The sequence below is a fragment of the Mustela putorius genome, unplaced genomic scaffold (genome assembly GCF_011764305.1).
Source record: "Mustela putorius furo isolate JIRA1106 unplaced genomic scaffold, ASM1176430v1.1 tig00004007_pilon_pilon_pilon, whole genome shotgun sequence".
NCBI classification, from domain to species: domain Eukaryota; kingdom Metazoa; phylum Chordata; class Mammalia; order Carnivora; family Mustelidae; genus Mustela; species Mustela putorius.
In genome coordinates, this window is record NW_025422145.1 from 15,210,315 (window position 1) to 15,225,654 (window position 15,340).

General features: G+C 52.7%; 1 protein-coding gene across 3 annotated transcripts in view; it reads right to left on the minus strand.

The window, feature by feature from the left end:
* Positions 1 to 13,475, minus strand: part of RAB11FIP3 (RAB11 family interacting protein 3) — a 76,597-nt gene extending 63,122 nt beyond the window's left edge. For 2 of the 3 annotated variants that reach the window (XM_045072101.1, XM_013055332.2), the window contains exon 1: positions 12,381 to 13,475. In XM_045072101.1, coding sequence (XP_044928036.1) covers positions 12,381 to 13,037 — 657 coding nt within the window. In that variant the 5' untranslated portion in view covers positions 13,038 to 13,475. The remainder of the gene's footprint in view (positions 1 to 12,380) is intronic. The other variant, XM_045072102.1, reaches the window with a different exon arrangement.
* Positions 13,476 to 15,340: the final 1,865 nt, after the last annotated feature.

Consider the following 15,340-nt stretch of genomic DNA (forward strand, 5'->3'; position numbering starts at 1 on the left):
AATTCTGCCCACCTCAAACCTGAAATAAGGCATTTCTCTGAGGATCCCTGGTTCCTTTAGTAGGGAATGGTGTCTGCAACCATGATCTGGGGCTTAGGTGTACCCACTGCTACTAATGTCACTGCTCCTAGACCCTTTCTGAGAACCGAGCTAGATTATTTGATTATTTTACATCATGTCTTCCTACTGATACCCTCAGGTTAAATCCCAAGACAACAGGGTTCCCCTTCACCTTCTCCGTACCACTTATACCCTTTCTGCTGGAGAAGCCTGGTTCCCAGCACCTGCACACACATTTGTTCTATCTGACACACACTGTGTTGATCTATTAACGAACCTACTTCACAGTAAGTTTTTTTGCAGCTCTTTTTTTCTTCTGAATATAACTCACTAAAGGTATACAGAGTACTGTGTTCATGGGACTTGAAAAGCCTCCTCACCTGTCTGGGGGCCATCAGGTGTGGTTTCTTTCCTTCTTTTTTCTTCTTTAAAGTTTATTTATTTTTAGTAATCTCTCCCCCCCAGCATGGGGCTCAAACTCACAACCCTGAGATCAAGAATTGCACACTCTTCTGACTGAGCCAACCAGGTCCCTGAGGTGTGGTTTCTCTCCTTTTTGTTTTGTGGGTTTTTTTTCCTTTTAAGATTTATTTCTTTGTGAGAGCAAGTGAGCAACCCCGACATCATGACCTGAGCGGACATCAGGACTCAGATGCATAACTGGCTGAGCCCCAGAGGCACCCCGTAAGGTGTGGTTTCTTAGTTATGCTTATCAAATCTCTTCATTTGAGCCGAAGTCCGTCACTTAGGGCTCTGCACCTCAGATCCCTCTTTTCTTTTTCTTTCTTTCTTTTTTAATTGTGATAAACCAACCATTTTAAAGATTCCAGCTGTATCATGTGACATGACGTACATCCACAGTGTTGGACGACTGTTGCCGTCATCCATCTCCAGGACTTTTCCAACTTCCCACTAAGCACGACCTCCCCTCCAGCCCTTCCCCTGACCTCCCCTCTCCTTTCCCACTCTCTGGTCTGACTCCTCTAGAAGCCCCCCAGCAGAGGGTCCCACACCCACTCTTTCTCACCACGATTCTGCATACGGACTTGCTGCTCTTCCCACTTAACTGCATCTTGGGCCTCCCTCCCTGCCAGTGTGTACAAACCTTCCCCTTTAGCTCTGCAGCTGCACCCTGTCCTGTGAACAGACCTTGCTCTTCTTGGATGGACACTGAGGTTTCCATATTTCATTCACAGACAATGCTGCAGTGAACACCTGTGTATCTGGTACGTTTTACTTGTGGAGGGACATCCTCAGGGTAAATCACTAGAAGTAGGACAATCAAGCCAAAGGGTCAGTGTGTGTGCAGATACTGCAAACCCCCCTTGATAATAAGGCCTGTACCACTCTGCACCCGCACCAGCAACATGAGAGCACGTCTGCTTCCCAACAGCCTCACCAACAGAATGTTTTCAAGTGTCTACACTGTTGCCAACAAGATGAGGGAGAAATGCATCTAATTGATTTTAATTTGATTCGTCTTCCTTATCATGAATGCCGGTGAGCATATTTTCAGATGTTTAGTGGCCATTTGTGTATCTTTTCCTGTGGGACGTCTTAATATTTTTTATCCATTTTTCTACAAGGTTTTTGTCTTTTTTCTTCTGATTTTAAGACTTTATTCATTTATTTGACAGAAAGCTAGCATGAGCAGGGCATACAGCAGAGAGAGAGGGAGAAGCAGACTCCCCAATGTGGGGCTCTCTTCCCCTCCCTGCCCTCCTGCTCGTGCACACTCACACACACACTCTCTCTCTAAAACAGTCTTCTGAATAGATACATATAAGAAATTTAATATTACAATATAATCATTAAGCAAAAATATATGTGAGTGTGTGTGTGTATGATTAATCAGCTCGCTGGCAGGCAGCTTAATCAAAACAAAAGGTTTACAAACGCCCCTAGCTCGCTCACGAGGGTAAGATGCCAAGCACACTGTTTTGTTTCCCCACGGTTTAGGGCAATAATGGTCTTTACAGTGCCCAACAATTCCTCTTGTCCAAACACATAAACTACCTACCTATAAACAGACTTGCCAAACAGGTGCCACACACCATTCATAGCCTAAGGTGATTAAACTTGCTTAAAGAGAAACCTGAACAAATGATGTGAAACGAAAAAGAACAATGACTCCATGAAGCCTCTGACACTGACATCAGGGCTGAGCTCCCCACGCCGCGTCACCCCAACTCAAACAGCGCTATCTGCACAGAGCTCACTTCTGACCACAGCAGGACTATTTAGCTGTGGGCACAGAAGGCTCTAAAACTTTGGTAAAAAATTGTTTAATCATCCAACAAAAGAAAAAGTAAAATAAGTTATTTAACAAACTAGAGTCCCAAGAGCTGTATATTCTTGAATCCTCTGAAGGCATGGGTCTTTAGAAAATTACTTAGCAGGGGACGCCTGGGGAGCTCAGTCAGGGAAGCACCTGCCTTCGGCTCAGGTTGTGATCCCGGGGTCCTGGGAACAAGTCCCCCATCCGGCTCCCTGTCTGGTCAAAGTGTGGCCTGCCCCTCCCTCTCCCACTCCCCCTGTCAAATAAAGAAATAAAATCTAAAAAAGAAAAGAAAAGAAAAACAAAATTACTTAGGCTTTGTTCTCAGATTTCAGCATTCCAAAAAAAAAAGGGGGTGCCTGGGTGGCTCATTTGGCTCAGCACCCAACTCTTGATTTCGGCTCAGATCATGATCTCAGGCTTCAGGAATGGAGCCCCACGCTGGGCTCCACACTCAGCGGCGAACCTGCTTGAGACTCTCTCTCCCTCTGCCTCTGCCCCTCCCCCCACTCTTGCTCACACGCACCAACACACACGTGCTCTCTCTCCCTCCCTCTCTAAAATAGACAAATATTTCTTTATAAACATATATTTTTAGGACAAATATTTCTTAAAAATTAGCTAGCATTTCTAGAAAAAAACTAGAAACAGCTAAGATTTTACAGTTTTAGAAGTATCTAGAGTTTCATCAACATACAGATGCTATGTGCATAAGGGGCTTCTGCCCTACTATGACACTGGTGACCATGCTCTATTCAAGCCAATAATGCTAAAATGTGGGGCGCCTGGGTGGCTCAGTGGTTTAAGCCTCTGCCTTCAGCTCGGGTCATGATCTCAGGGTCCTGGGATCGAGCCCTACATCGGGCTCTCTGCTCAGCAGGGAGCCTGCTTCTCCCTCTCTCTCTGCCTGCCTCTCTGCCTACTTGTGATCTCTATCAAATAAATAAATAAAAATCTTTACATAAAAATAAATTTTAAAATTTTAAAAATTAAAAAAATAATAATAATGCTAAAATGTTACTTGGCCCTTCAGTCTGTCCCCCACTGAGTGTCACCCACACTACCAGATGCCCACATATGTCCCTGCAGAGGAGGGGGCGGCACCCATTCAAATCCTGCCACTGTGAGCCCAAGACTGAGCTTGCCCAAAGAGCGGCTTAGAGACAAGGAGCCAGAACAACTGTTCGAGCGGCACAGACAGAACATTCCACGTTAACTCAACACTCGCTCTGGTTTTGAAACTTATATGACACCCAAGACCACCACAAGATCACAACCAGAGTAATACCAACCTGCCTAAAATTGCCTAAATGTTTGGACGGAAGGGGCGCCTGGGTGGCTTAGATGTTGGGCATCCACCTTTGGCTCAGGTCATAATCCCAAATCATAGCCCCAAATCAGGCTCTCTGCTCAGCGGAAGCTTGCTTCTCCCTCTTCCACTTCCCCCTGTTTGTGCTCCCTCTCCGTCTCTCTCTCTACCCAACAAATTAATAAATAAAAATCTTTAAAAAAATATTTGGATGGAAACACGAAACTGTACCTTCTGGAAAAATTTCTTCTCCTCCCCAACCACGATACTGAATCATTTATCTACTGGTCTCCACTCCTGAAAATTGCAGGGCCATGCTTTTCACCAGAAGTTCTCAGAGTTACTTGTGTTACGAGACACTGAGGAAAGCACAACGCCCACCGCGTAGCCAGCCGTCAAGAATCACAGACACTCTCAGACTATGCATTTTACCAAACACCAACACAGATCGACAGTCTGTCTTTGATAAGCATCTGAACAGTGTTCTCTAACAGTTCTCTAACAGTTCATTAAAGGGGCACCTGGGTGGCTCAGTGGGTTAAGCATCCAACTTGGGTTTCAGCTCAGGTCATGCTCTCGAGGTCCTGGGAATGAGCCCCATGTCGGGCTCCCTGCTTATCAGGGAGTCAGTCGGCTTGTCTCCCTCTCTCTCTGCTCCTTCCCTTGGCTCCCTTTCTCTCTGAAATAAATAAATAAATCTTAAAAAAAAAAAGTTAACGGAAAACCTGAGTTTCTTTAGATGTATTCTGTAAATTGATCTAAAACCTTAACTAAGTCAAAGTAAAACATATAAGTATCTTAATTTTTTTTAAGATTTATTTATTTGACAGAGAGAGAAACGGAGAGAGACAGTGAGAGAGGGAACACAAACAGGGGGAGCGGCAGAGGGAGAGGGAGAAGCAGGCTCCCCACGAAGCAGGGAGCCTGATGCAGCTTGATCCCAGAACTCTGGGATCATGACCTGAACTGAAGGCAAACACTTAATGACTGAGCCACCCAGGCGCCCCAAATATCTTATCTTTAGAGTGTAAATTTTGGGGCACCTGGGTGGGTCAGTAGGTAAAGTGTCAGCCTTTAGCTCAGGTCACGATCCCAGAGTCCTGGCATTGAGTCCCACACCGGGCTCTCTGCTCATCGGGAAGCCTACTTCTCCCTCTCCCACTCCCTCTGCTTGTGCTCCCTCTCTTGCTCTCTGTCAGATAAATAAATAAAATCTTCAAAAAGGGGAGGGGGGGCGGGCACCTGGGTGGTTCAGTGTTAATAAGCCTCTGCCTTTGGCTCAGGTTGGGATGGAGCCCCGTACTTGGCTGGGGGGAGGGGGGGAGGTCTGCTCAGCAGGGAGCCTGCTTCCCCAGTCTCTCTGCCTGCCTCTCTGCCTACTTTTGATCTCTATGTCAAATAAATAAATCTCTTTCTTAAAAAAGAGTGTAACTTTTATTTCTAAAGATTGTAATAGAATTTTTTACTAGATTTCCTTTTTACACTGTTTGAAATTTATAATACATATATAGGCACTACTTTCCAAGACAAAATAAAAATCACTAACATAACAAAATTTGGCCAGTACCTCAAATGAAACCTACAAACCCTCTCATGCCACACAAATACAGCTTCCCAATACACACATGTACACACACAAACAACTAGAACTAATTTTTAGGGTTTCCTTCAAGACTCTTCCACGTGGGTAACTTTTACACAGTTAAAACCGTGGTATACAGGGCGCCTGGGTGGCTCAGTGGGTTGGGCCTCTGCCTTCAGCTCAGGTCATGATCCCAGGGTCCTAGGATTGAGGCCTGCATTGGACTCTCTGCTCAGCAAGGAGCCTGCTTCTCTCTCTGCCTGCCTCTCTGCCTACTTGTGATCTCTCTCCATCTGTCAAAATGAATAAATAAAATCTTAAAAAAAAAAAAAAGGCCATGGTACATATACCACTCTCCTTGTCTCAGAAGCACTAATCAGAAGTACTTCTGGGACTGTCATTCTCACTTTTAAGGGTTACATAACAGTGTTCAGGGGATCCCTAATTCTTCTGCCCAATATTTCAATTTTTTTTAAAGATTTTATTTATTAATTTGACAGAGAGAAATCACAAGTAGACAGAGAGGCAGCCAGAGAGAGAGAGATAGGGAAGCAGGATCCCTGCTGAGCAGAAAGCCCGATGCGGGACTCGATCCCAGGACCCTGAGATCACGACCTGAGACGAAGGCAGCGGCTTAACCCACTGAGCCACCCAGGCGCCCCTTTCAATTTTTTTTTTAACTGCAATGTCTTTATTGCATTACTGGAGCAAGTTGGCCATCAATTTTTTTTTAAAGATTTTATTTATTTATTTGACAGAGATAGAGATCACAAGTAGGTAGAGAGGCAGGCGGGGGCGGGGGGGACAGGCTCCCCATCAAGTAGAGAGCCCGATGCGGCACTCGATCCCAGGACCCTGAGATCATGACCTGAACTGAAGGCAGACACTTAACCCACTGAGCCACCCAGGCACCCCCATCAGCTGGGTGCCCCCAACAGCCTGATCTGGGTGGTCCACACGGAATTAAATTCCTCCTATATGTCAGATCCTATGATGGAGTAGCCCCTCACAATTCTAAATCCTCCTGGAAACAACTAAACTTTAGGTTTCCTTTAGGCAACTGGTATCAGAGATCTCCAATTTCAAAAGACAGGTCAAAAAGCAGGTTCCCAACAGGAGAGAGAGAACTTGGACCGTTTTTGTGCAATGAAGCATTTATGACATATATCTTAATTTACATTTAAATACGTTGTAGCTGGGGCACCTGGGTGGCTCAGTGGGTTAAGCCGCTGCCTTCAGCTCAGGTCATGATCTCAGGGTCCTGGGATCGAGTCCCGCATCGGGCTCTCTGCTCAGCGGGGAGCCTGTTTCCCTTCCTATCTCTCTGCCTGCCTCTCCTCTTACTTGTGATTTCTCTCTGTCAAATAAATAAATAAAATCTTTAAAAAAAAATACGTTGTAGCTATCTCTGGGAAGTGAGATTACAAAGGATTTCTCTCACTTTGCTACTGATATCATTCAGTTTCCTCTTTGTAAACAATGAACATCCATAATGTAATTTTGCTTCTATCCAGAGTGATCTCAGCTGTGTACAGTCTCTGTGGGGTTGTGCAGGAAAAAGTCTGGAGGGAGATGCACTACAATGCTAAAGGTGTTTCTCTCAGAACAGTGGGATCATTGGTTATTTTTTTTGTTTTACATGTTATATCACTTTGCATTTTCCAATTTTTTAATAATAAGCCTGTGTTACTTTTATAATATGAAAAAAGCCATTTTAAAACACTAACAAAGTTGCCTGTGATCCAAGCACAGAAAGGAACGTCACCTGCCTTTCAGCAATTCCTTCAACACACAGATGCTGAGCCGAGCACACACACCCCACACCAGCTCCCACAGGCACCTGCTCCCACACCTGTGTTCGTTCCCTCTCTCACGCAGATACACTCACACTCAAATTCAAGGCTAGGAGAGAAACGGGAAGGACATTGCCTGTCCCTAGGAACTTCCAGCTGCTCACCAGCAGGGGTGCGGGACGCAGAAGCAGGGAAACCTGAGCACCGAAACTTCCTTCAGCAGCCTACTTACACAAGTGCGGAAGAGGACATGCCTACAAGGTCACTAGAGGGCATCCGGTATTTCAATGTGTAGGTGCTCTGGAAAGCATCAGAGACTATCAAGATGGAAACATGTATGTGTGCGTAATCTCAAAATGTGGAGACAGGGGTGCCTGGGTGGCTCAGTGGGTTAAGCCGCTGCCTTCGGCTCAGGTCATGATCTCAGGGTCCTGGGATCGAGTCCTACATCGGGCTCTGTTCTGCGGGGAGCCTGCTTCCTCCTCTCTCTCTCTCTGCCCACCTGTCTGCCTACTTGTGATCTCTGTCTGTCAAATAAATAAAATCTTTAAAAAAAAAAATGTGGAGATAATCTTTACGATTATAATTAATTCCTTTGAAAAATAAAGCCAAAAGAAACAAATCCTTTCCTACAATGCTCCTCGAAAAGAAATTTACTTTACAAATTCCTTTTAGGATGAGCTGGTCATAGCTACAAAAGCATCAGCCCTCTTGATGTGGGAAATGATGTCAGAAGAAAAACTATTAAATTTCGTTACAACCTAGAGCCCCAGGCAGAGTGACATTCCTCCAGGGCCTCAATGCTGACACTGCTGAGGGCCAAAGGCAATCCTAGCCCAACCTCTCTTACCTCCTCCCCACCCCCCAACCCACCCTGTAAGTCTACTCTAACATACAAAAACTCCTTTGCAAACTCCCTTTATCTCTACCCCTGAGATACATGTTAGCAATCATCCCCCAAGCATGTGGCCCACTGCAACACACACCTGAAGAGTCTTATGACTCAGGTTTTATTGGACGGTAATAAACGACCTTTACCCAACAAAGGCTAGCCCCCTCAAGGTCCTGGAAACCTTGCTTCCAAAATTCCTGAGACTTAACGCTTTTCTTAACCCCCTCCCAACTTGAAAGTAATATAATGGGCCACTCCTCACCACCCCAGTGCAGGTCTTTCTGCCCACGGGTCCTGGCCTCCTGCTTTAACAAAACCACATTTTGAGGGGCGGGGGGGGGGGGGCACCTGGGTGGTTCAGTGGGTTAAGTCTCTGCCTTCGGCTCAGGTCGTGATCTCAGGATCCTGGGATTGAGCCCCACTTTGCACTGGGCTCTCTGCTCGGCAGGGAGCCTGCTTCCTCCTCTCTCTCTGCCTGCCTCTCTGCCTACTTGTGATCTCTGTCTGTCAAATAAATAAGATCTTTTTAAAAATAAATAAATAAATAAATAAATAAACAAACAAACCACATTTTTGCGCCAAAGGCGTCTCAAGAATTCTTTCTTGGCCGTCGCCTTCGAACCCTAACATTCTTTCCTACATCCCTCAGTATGAAGGGGTCATATGATGAAGATTCTTCAGAAACGGTCGAGGCCTTAAAAATTACCTATCCCAACCTGGCAACTAGCGCCTGGGTGGCTAGGACCACAAGGTCCTGTCCCAGCAAGAGCAACGAGAAAACTCCCCTGCAGTCCTTCCTTTCCTTCCCTCTGCTGACTACTGCCAGCCCCGTGTCCCATTACCCCACATCTGATCTACCGCCAGATGATGTAAGGGGACCCACACACACCATGACACTGCTAAAGAAAGACGGACACAGCAGCCGTCTGTTTTATAAGCAGGAGCTGCTGCCATGAAAAATTCAGGTAATCGGCTTTAATAATTTAAAATTCCTCCCTCACACACAGGTTACTCAACATGCTACCTTCGCATAGCTGACCGCACCCGAGAACAATCTAGCTGCTGTCATCAAGAACGGTGACGTGACCAGCCTCGGAACCTCATGCATGCTGTATTTTGAAATCTCACGGCGGGGAGTTCAGAGACTTAGGGTCGTTGCTGCTGTCACCCACCTTATCTCTTCCCAGGGCCTCTGAAAAACCCCGGCTGTGTCAGGCAGAACCCTTATCTCTTACAGACACGCACTTCGGTCACCGACGGCGAGGTTCTCGGTCAGGCACACGCTCCCCACACGCGCACCGATGGGGCTGCGCAGAGGCAGGGAGAAAGCGGAGACTGCACTGCGGCCTGGGATGGGGTGTCACTAAACTGCTCCCTCTACTTCTGGGGTGTTCGGGGCTTTTCGTTTTAAGTTTAAAAATACTCATCACGAGGTGGAATTCCTCAGTTTTCTTTAAAACTACTTCGGGGCACCTGGGTTGCTCAGTCGGTTAAGCCTCGACTTGGGCTCAGGTCAAGATGGGGGTTCCTAGGATTCAGATGGCAGGAAAGGGCTCTGTGCTCCGCGGGGAGTCTGCTTCTCCCTCTCCCTCGCCCTCCACCCCTACTCCGGCACATGCACATGTGCGCTCTAATAAATAAAGTCTTTAAAAATAAACAGACTACTCCAATCTCAGTATTTTTTCTCTTAGATCCTCTATAATGCATTCTGACATCAGACTTGGAAAAAGCAATCCTGAGTCATAATAAAGGCCAGCAAAGCTTACACACAGGCCCAAAAACAAGCCCTTCATCACTCTGTAAAAGATCCGCACCAAAGCAAGAGCTCTCTTCCACCGTCCCGGGAAGCTTGTCCAAACCAAGTCCAGGTACGGAGACCACCACGCCCGGGACCGCCTCTTCCAGAGCAGTCTCAGACAGCAGGGCGGGGATGCCACAGATCTCCCCATACATGGCCATCCCCCCAACCCCAAGTCACCTGGGCTTTGCCCCCAAATTTAAAATTCCACCAGGAGGGGCACCTGGGTGGCTCAGTGGGTTAAAGCCTCTAACTTTGGCTCGGGTCATGATCCCGGGATCCTGGGATCAGGCCCCTGCATCTGGCTCTCTGCCCAGCGGGGAGCCTGCTTCCTTTCCTCTCTCTCTGCCTGCCTCTCTGCCTACTTGTGATCTTTGTCAAATAAATAAATTAAATCTTTTTTAAAAATAAAATAAAATTCCACCAGGAAGGGGGTGCCTGGGTGGCTCAGTGGGTTGGGCCACTGCCTTTGGCTCGGGTCATGGTCTCAGGGTCCTGGGATCGAGTCCCGCATCAGGCTCTCTACTCCGCGGGGAGCCTGCTTCCCCCTCTCTCTGCCTGCTGCTCTGCCTACTTGTAATCTCTCTCTCTCTCTGTGTCAAATAAATAAATAAAATATTAAAAAAAAAAAAATTCCACCAGGAGAGGGGTACTTGGGTAGCTCAGGTTTTGGCTCAGGTCATGATCTCAGGGAGGGTCCGAGCCCTCCCTTGCCCTCCCCCTCTCCTACTCTCCCTCATCGGTGCATGCTCTCGCTCCCTCTCCCCACAAGAAATAAATAAAATCTCAAAATTCCACCAGGAGCTATCAGAGCAAAGAATTCCGATTCATTTCTATTATGTGATTACAAGAAACCTTTTCCCCACTGCGATGAACAAGGACAGTTACAAAAGGTGTTTCTCAAATGAAAAGGACTTTATGGGAGTCAGTAACACGAAACTCTGTGGAAGTATTTTCAGAGACCGAATCTAGTAACCTGGGAGCCACCTCAAGATTGTGAGCTCATCCCTGCTCGAGCACGGACCATGCATGAGGGCTTGCGAAATTATTCATCCGTCCCGGGCTTCCAGTCCCTGCCTGCACGAGAGATGGAAAACGCCTGCCTAGGGCGTCTGGGTGGCTCAGTAGGTTAAAGCCTCTGCCTTTGGCTCAGGTCATGATCCCGAGGTCCTGGGATGGAGCCCCGCATCGGGCTCTCTACTCAGCAGGGACCCTGCTTCCTCCTCTCTCCCTCTGCCTGCCTCTCTGCCTACTTGTGATCTCTGTCAAGTAAATAAATAAAATTTAAAAAAAAAAAAAAAAAAAACCCTGCCTACTACGGCCCCAGAAACAGTGGCAACAGAGTGCAGTCTCAGAGCCAGGTCCGGGCAAACAAGAACAAGTGGACTACCTCCCTAGCACCTCTGACTGGTGTGCGGAGGAAGGCTCTGTCTGGAGAGAAGACAGAAGGATGCCCACGGTGCTCTGGAGGCCAGCAGCACAAAGGAAAAGTAGGAAAAGACACTGGCCCAGCAATCGCAATCTGTGCCACCCACAGTGCACGCGGTCAGTCACACAGCTCTGTGCCCAACAGACTGCGAGGTGGGGCCCGTCGCAGCAATGTCTTCGACACAGACCAAACACAAGCAGCAGGGACCCCGCCGATACAGCGGGGACCCCGCCGATAGGGAGGCCCACACTGACACGCCCATCCTCCCGGGCTGACCACTCAGGGCAAGGAGCCGCGAGGGGAACCCACATCTTCACAGGGACAGCTCCGACAGCTGGAGTCGCCCTGGACACCAGTTGGCGCCAGGGTCTCTCACGGAGGTTTCCGCAGGTCACAAATGACACCCTCAATACCAGGGGATGAACTGCACCTCCTGTCCCGAAGCCCTCGCAGCTGGACCGCACTGTGCACTCGAACCCCACTTACAAGTGCCCGCAGGCAGGGCAACGCCAACACCAGCAAATCAGCGTGCTAGGAGCCCTGCAGGGTTCAGTGCCAACACCAGTAACCTACCGGGTGTCTCCCGCGACCCTGCCCAAGCGCCTTTCTCTCCACACAAACTTCCCCAGGAGCTAGATCCAGGCCAAGGACAGATCCGAACGCCCCTCCTCCGCGACTGCCCGCCACCCATGACACCGCACTGGGCACTCGTCTCCTGTCTGCACCTCTGGCTCCCGCAGGAGGCGGCGCGCGGACGGCGCTGGGCTCCTGGTACTCTGCGCCCTGCTCCCGCGCCCCTTCCTTGGCGGCCAGTTTCCCTCCGTCTCGCACTCAAGGGTAGCACGGAAACTTCCCGCCTTCGCTCACGAGCTGCCGAGGCCGAACGCGCGCCGCCCCGTACGCTCAGAGCAGCCTGCATCCGTTCGCACGATGTCCCGCGGCCCGCGCTCGGGCCTTTGCGGTGCCTTCAACCGAGCGGCCCAGGACCCTCAGCTCGGGGACTCGCTGGGCCCTGCTTCACTGCGGGGCTCTTCGACCCGGGCCCCTCTACGCGTGGCCGGGAGCTCCCCCCGCGGGCAAACACCCAGTCTGCGCAGCTCGGGAGGACGGGGTGGGGGAGGGGCAGGGACAGAGTGAGTCTCCCCAAACCCGGGAGCGGAACATCGGCGAGCCGGCCCGCGCGGCCGACAGAAACGAAGACCGCGCGCGCTGCCCGGCCGCGGAGGCCCGCCCGGTTACCTGCTCTGCCCCGTAGACCGTGGCGAACTGGACGAAGTCCTCGATGCGGACGAAGCCGTCCCCGTCGCCGTCCAGGGCGTCGAACACGGCTCGAAGGCGGGGGCCGTCCTCCGGACACGTCGCGGGCTCGCTTGGGAGCGGGCAGGTGTGGCTGAAGTCCGAGGGCCGGTCCGGCTGCCCGGGACCCACGTCGAGCGTCAGCTCGCCCACCGCGGGCGAGGGAAAGCCGGGGAAGAAGTCGACCTCGCCCCTCACGTGCCGGCTGTGCCTGGAACCCTGCACGCGGAGAGAGGGGCTCTCCGGGCGAACCGGGGCTCCGAAATCAGCTGGCTCCTCAGTCCAGGACAGAAGCGGGCCGAGTTCAGGCAGCTGCCGGTCGGGGCCGGGGCCGGGGCCAGCGCAGGCGGCCCGAGCCGGCAGCAGGTAAGAGGTGCCCGGGCCCGGGGCAGGCGCCCAGGCGCTCTCAGGGCGCGCGTCCGGCCCCGGGGCTCGCCCGGCGCTCAGGTCCGCCCCGGCATCGGCGCAGGCCGCGGCCCCCGGGGGGCCGGGCTCCGGGCGCGGGGCGAGGGCGGCCCCCGGCCGGTCGGGCCCGCCGGGCTCGGCGTCGGGGCACGGGCCGCCCGCGGGGGAGGCCGGCCGGCCCGGCTCCATCTTCATGGGCGCGCCCCCGGCCGCGGCGCAGGCCCGCGAGGCCAGTGGTGCGGCGGGCGGCGCGGGCAGCAGACAAAGGCGCTCAGGGCGCGGCGGCGGGCGCGGGCATCCCCGCGGCGGCGCGGGCGGGCGCGCGCGGGGCGCCCGGGCTGCTCGGGCTGGCGCTCGGGCCCTGCTCCGCCCTCGCCCATCTTCGCGCGGCGCCTCAGCTGCCCTCGGCCCGGCGGCGCGGCGGGCGCGGGCCCATGGCGGCGGCGCGGCGGGCGCGGGAGGGCGCTGAGGCGGCGGCGGCGGGGGCGGTGGCGGCGGGGGCCGAGCCGGCAAGCGCCGCGGAGGCCTCTGAGGAGGATGGAGAGGAGGCAGCCAAAAAGGTAGCTGAGGTGCCCGCGATACCCGAGCGAACTCCACCGCCACCGCCGCCGCCGCCGCCGCCGCCGCACGCGCCCCGCCTTCCGTCAGGCCTGATGTCAGCGCGTAGCGGCGCCCGCAGGCCCCGCCCCTCAGGACCTTCCTTAAAGGCAGGCGCAGCGGCGCAGGAACTCGCTGCTGGTGCCGGTGGGGGGAGGGGTTGTCTCCTGTCGGCTGGCCGGTCGGGTCCGGTCCCGGGGGTGTGTGTCACCGCCCCGGCGCGCGAGGCGTGGTAGGACGCGCGGCGCCGGGCACGGGGTGGGTGGGCACCTGTCCCGACGGGGCCTGCGCGGACGCCGGAGCGCGGGGCGCGACCCTGCTGGGCCCGGGGGAAGCGCGCGCGGCGCTGGGCACCGCCGGCGGGGGTCGGATGGACGGCGGCCGCGGCGCAGCCGGCGTGCGACTGCCCTGCGAGCGCCGAGGGAGCGCCCGGCCAAGCGCCGGCGCCTGTCTGGGACCCAGCACGAAGCTCGGTTCCGTGGGTCCTCGCCGGCCCGCCGTCGGGCCTCCCCAACACGGTCTCGGACCGCTGACGTCCGCTTCTCTAGCGGTCGCCGGTGTCCGCGGGGACGCAGGGCGCCCGAGGCGCGGACGAGGAGACGCGCTGGTTAGCAGCAGGTGAGTCGGCGAGCCGCGGGCAGGCGAGGGGCTAAATTTAACCTGTAGCGACGCGTGTACGCGGCAAGGGCGCACCGGTATTTTTACCGGCCATTGGGCACCAGCACCAGATACGTTTCGTGAGCGGCTCTGGCAAGAGCCGAAGGAAACCGAACTTCCGTTTTCAAGTGTGCAGTGGAACCGGGAGGTGGTAATTACGTGAGTCGCCCCCGGCGACAAAATCCCAGGGCTCGCAGGACCAGAGTTCGCAAGGTTGGCTTTGGGAACACAGAGCCGAGGGATCCTCCTCCCCGAATTTATCAGTTCCTTTTGGACGCTGTGTGCTCTCGTGCGGAAGATGTTAAGTTCAGAGGGAAAAAAAAAGAATCCTCTCCAGTTTGGGCGACAGTCTGATGTCTAAGCGATGCACTTGGCCGGACATGACTTTCAGAGGTAGGTGCAGGACGTGTCAGCCTCGCTCTGCAGGAGTGTCAGTGTGGGCTAAGGAAGGAGGACAGGAGCCCTGAGGAAGCAGGACTCCTGCTGCTGCTGCTGCTGCTGTGCCACCACGGGAAGAATCTGCATGGCCTGGGTGGCCGACCAGCCCCCATGGAACCCCAGCATGGGGTTCACAAGCCGGCTGTGAAACAAGTGACGAGTTCCACGAGCACCTGGCCGGCTCCGTCAGCAGAGTGTCTGACTCTTGATCTTAGGGCCTGGCGCTGGAGCCCCACATCGTGTACAGACGTTACTAAAAAACTGGCAAGTTCCGGGTCAGGCCTCCAACGTCTTCCAGCATCCCCTCTGTGGCCTGTGGATGCGTTCAGTGGGTAGAATTCCAGATGATATGGATTAGCTGGCTAGAAGCTGCTCCTGCTGCCACTTCAGTGTGCTCCTCCACACCTACCCTATGCACATTTTTTGAGGACTTGTTTATTTATTTTAGGGGGGAGGGGCAGAGGGAGAGAGAATCTTACAGCAGACTGTAAGAGCCCAACAGTGGACTCAGTCCCACGACCCTGAGATCACCAACTGAGCCAAAACCAAGAGTGAGATGCTTAACCAACTGTACCACCCAGCTGCCCCACAATACATGTTTTTTTTTTTAAGATTTTATTTATTTATTTGTAAGAGAGAGTGAGAGCGAGCACAGGCAGACAGAGTGGAAGGCAGAGTCAGAGGGAGAAGCAGGCTCCCTGCGGAGCAAGGAGCCTGATGTGGGACTCGATCCCAGGACGCTGGGATCATGACCTGAGCTGAAGGCAGCTGCTTAACCAACTGAGCCACCTAGGCGTCCCCACAAT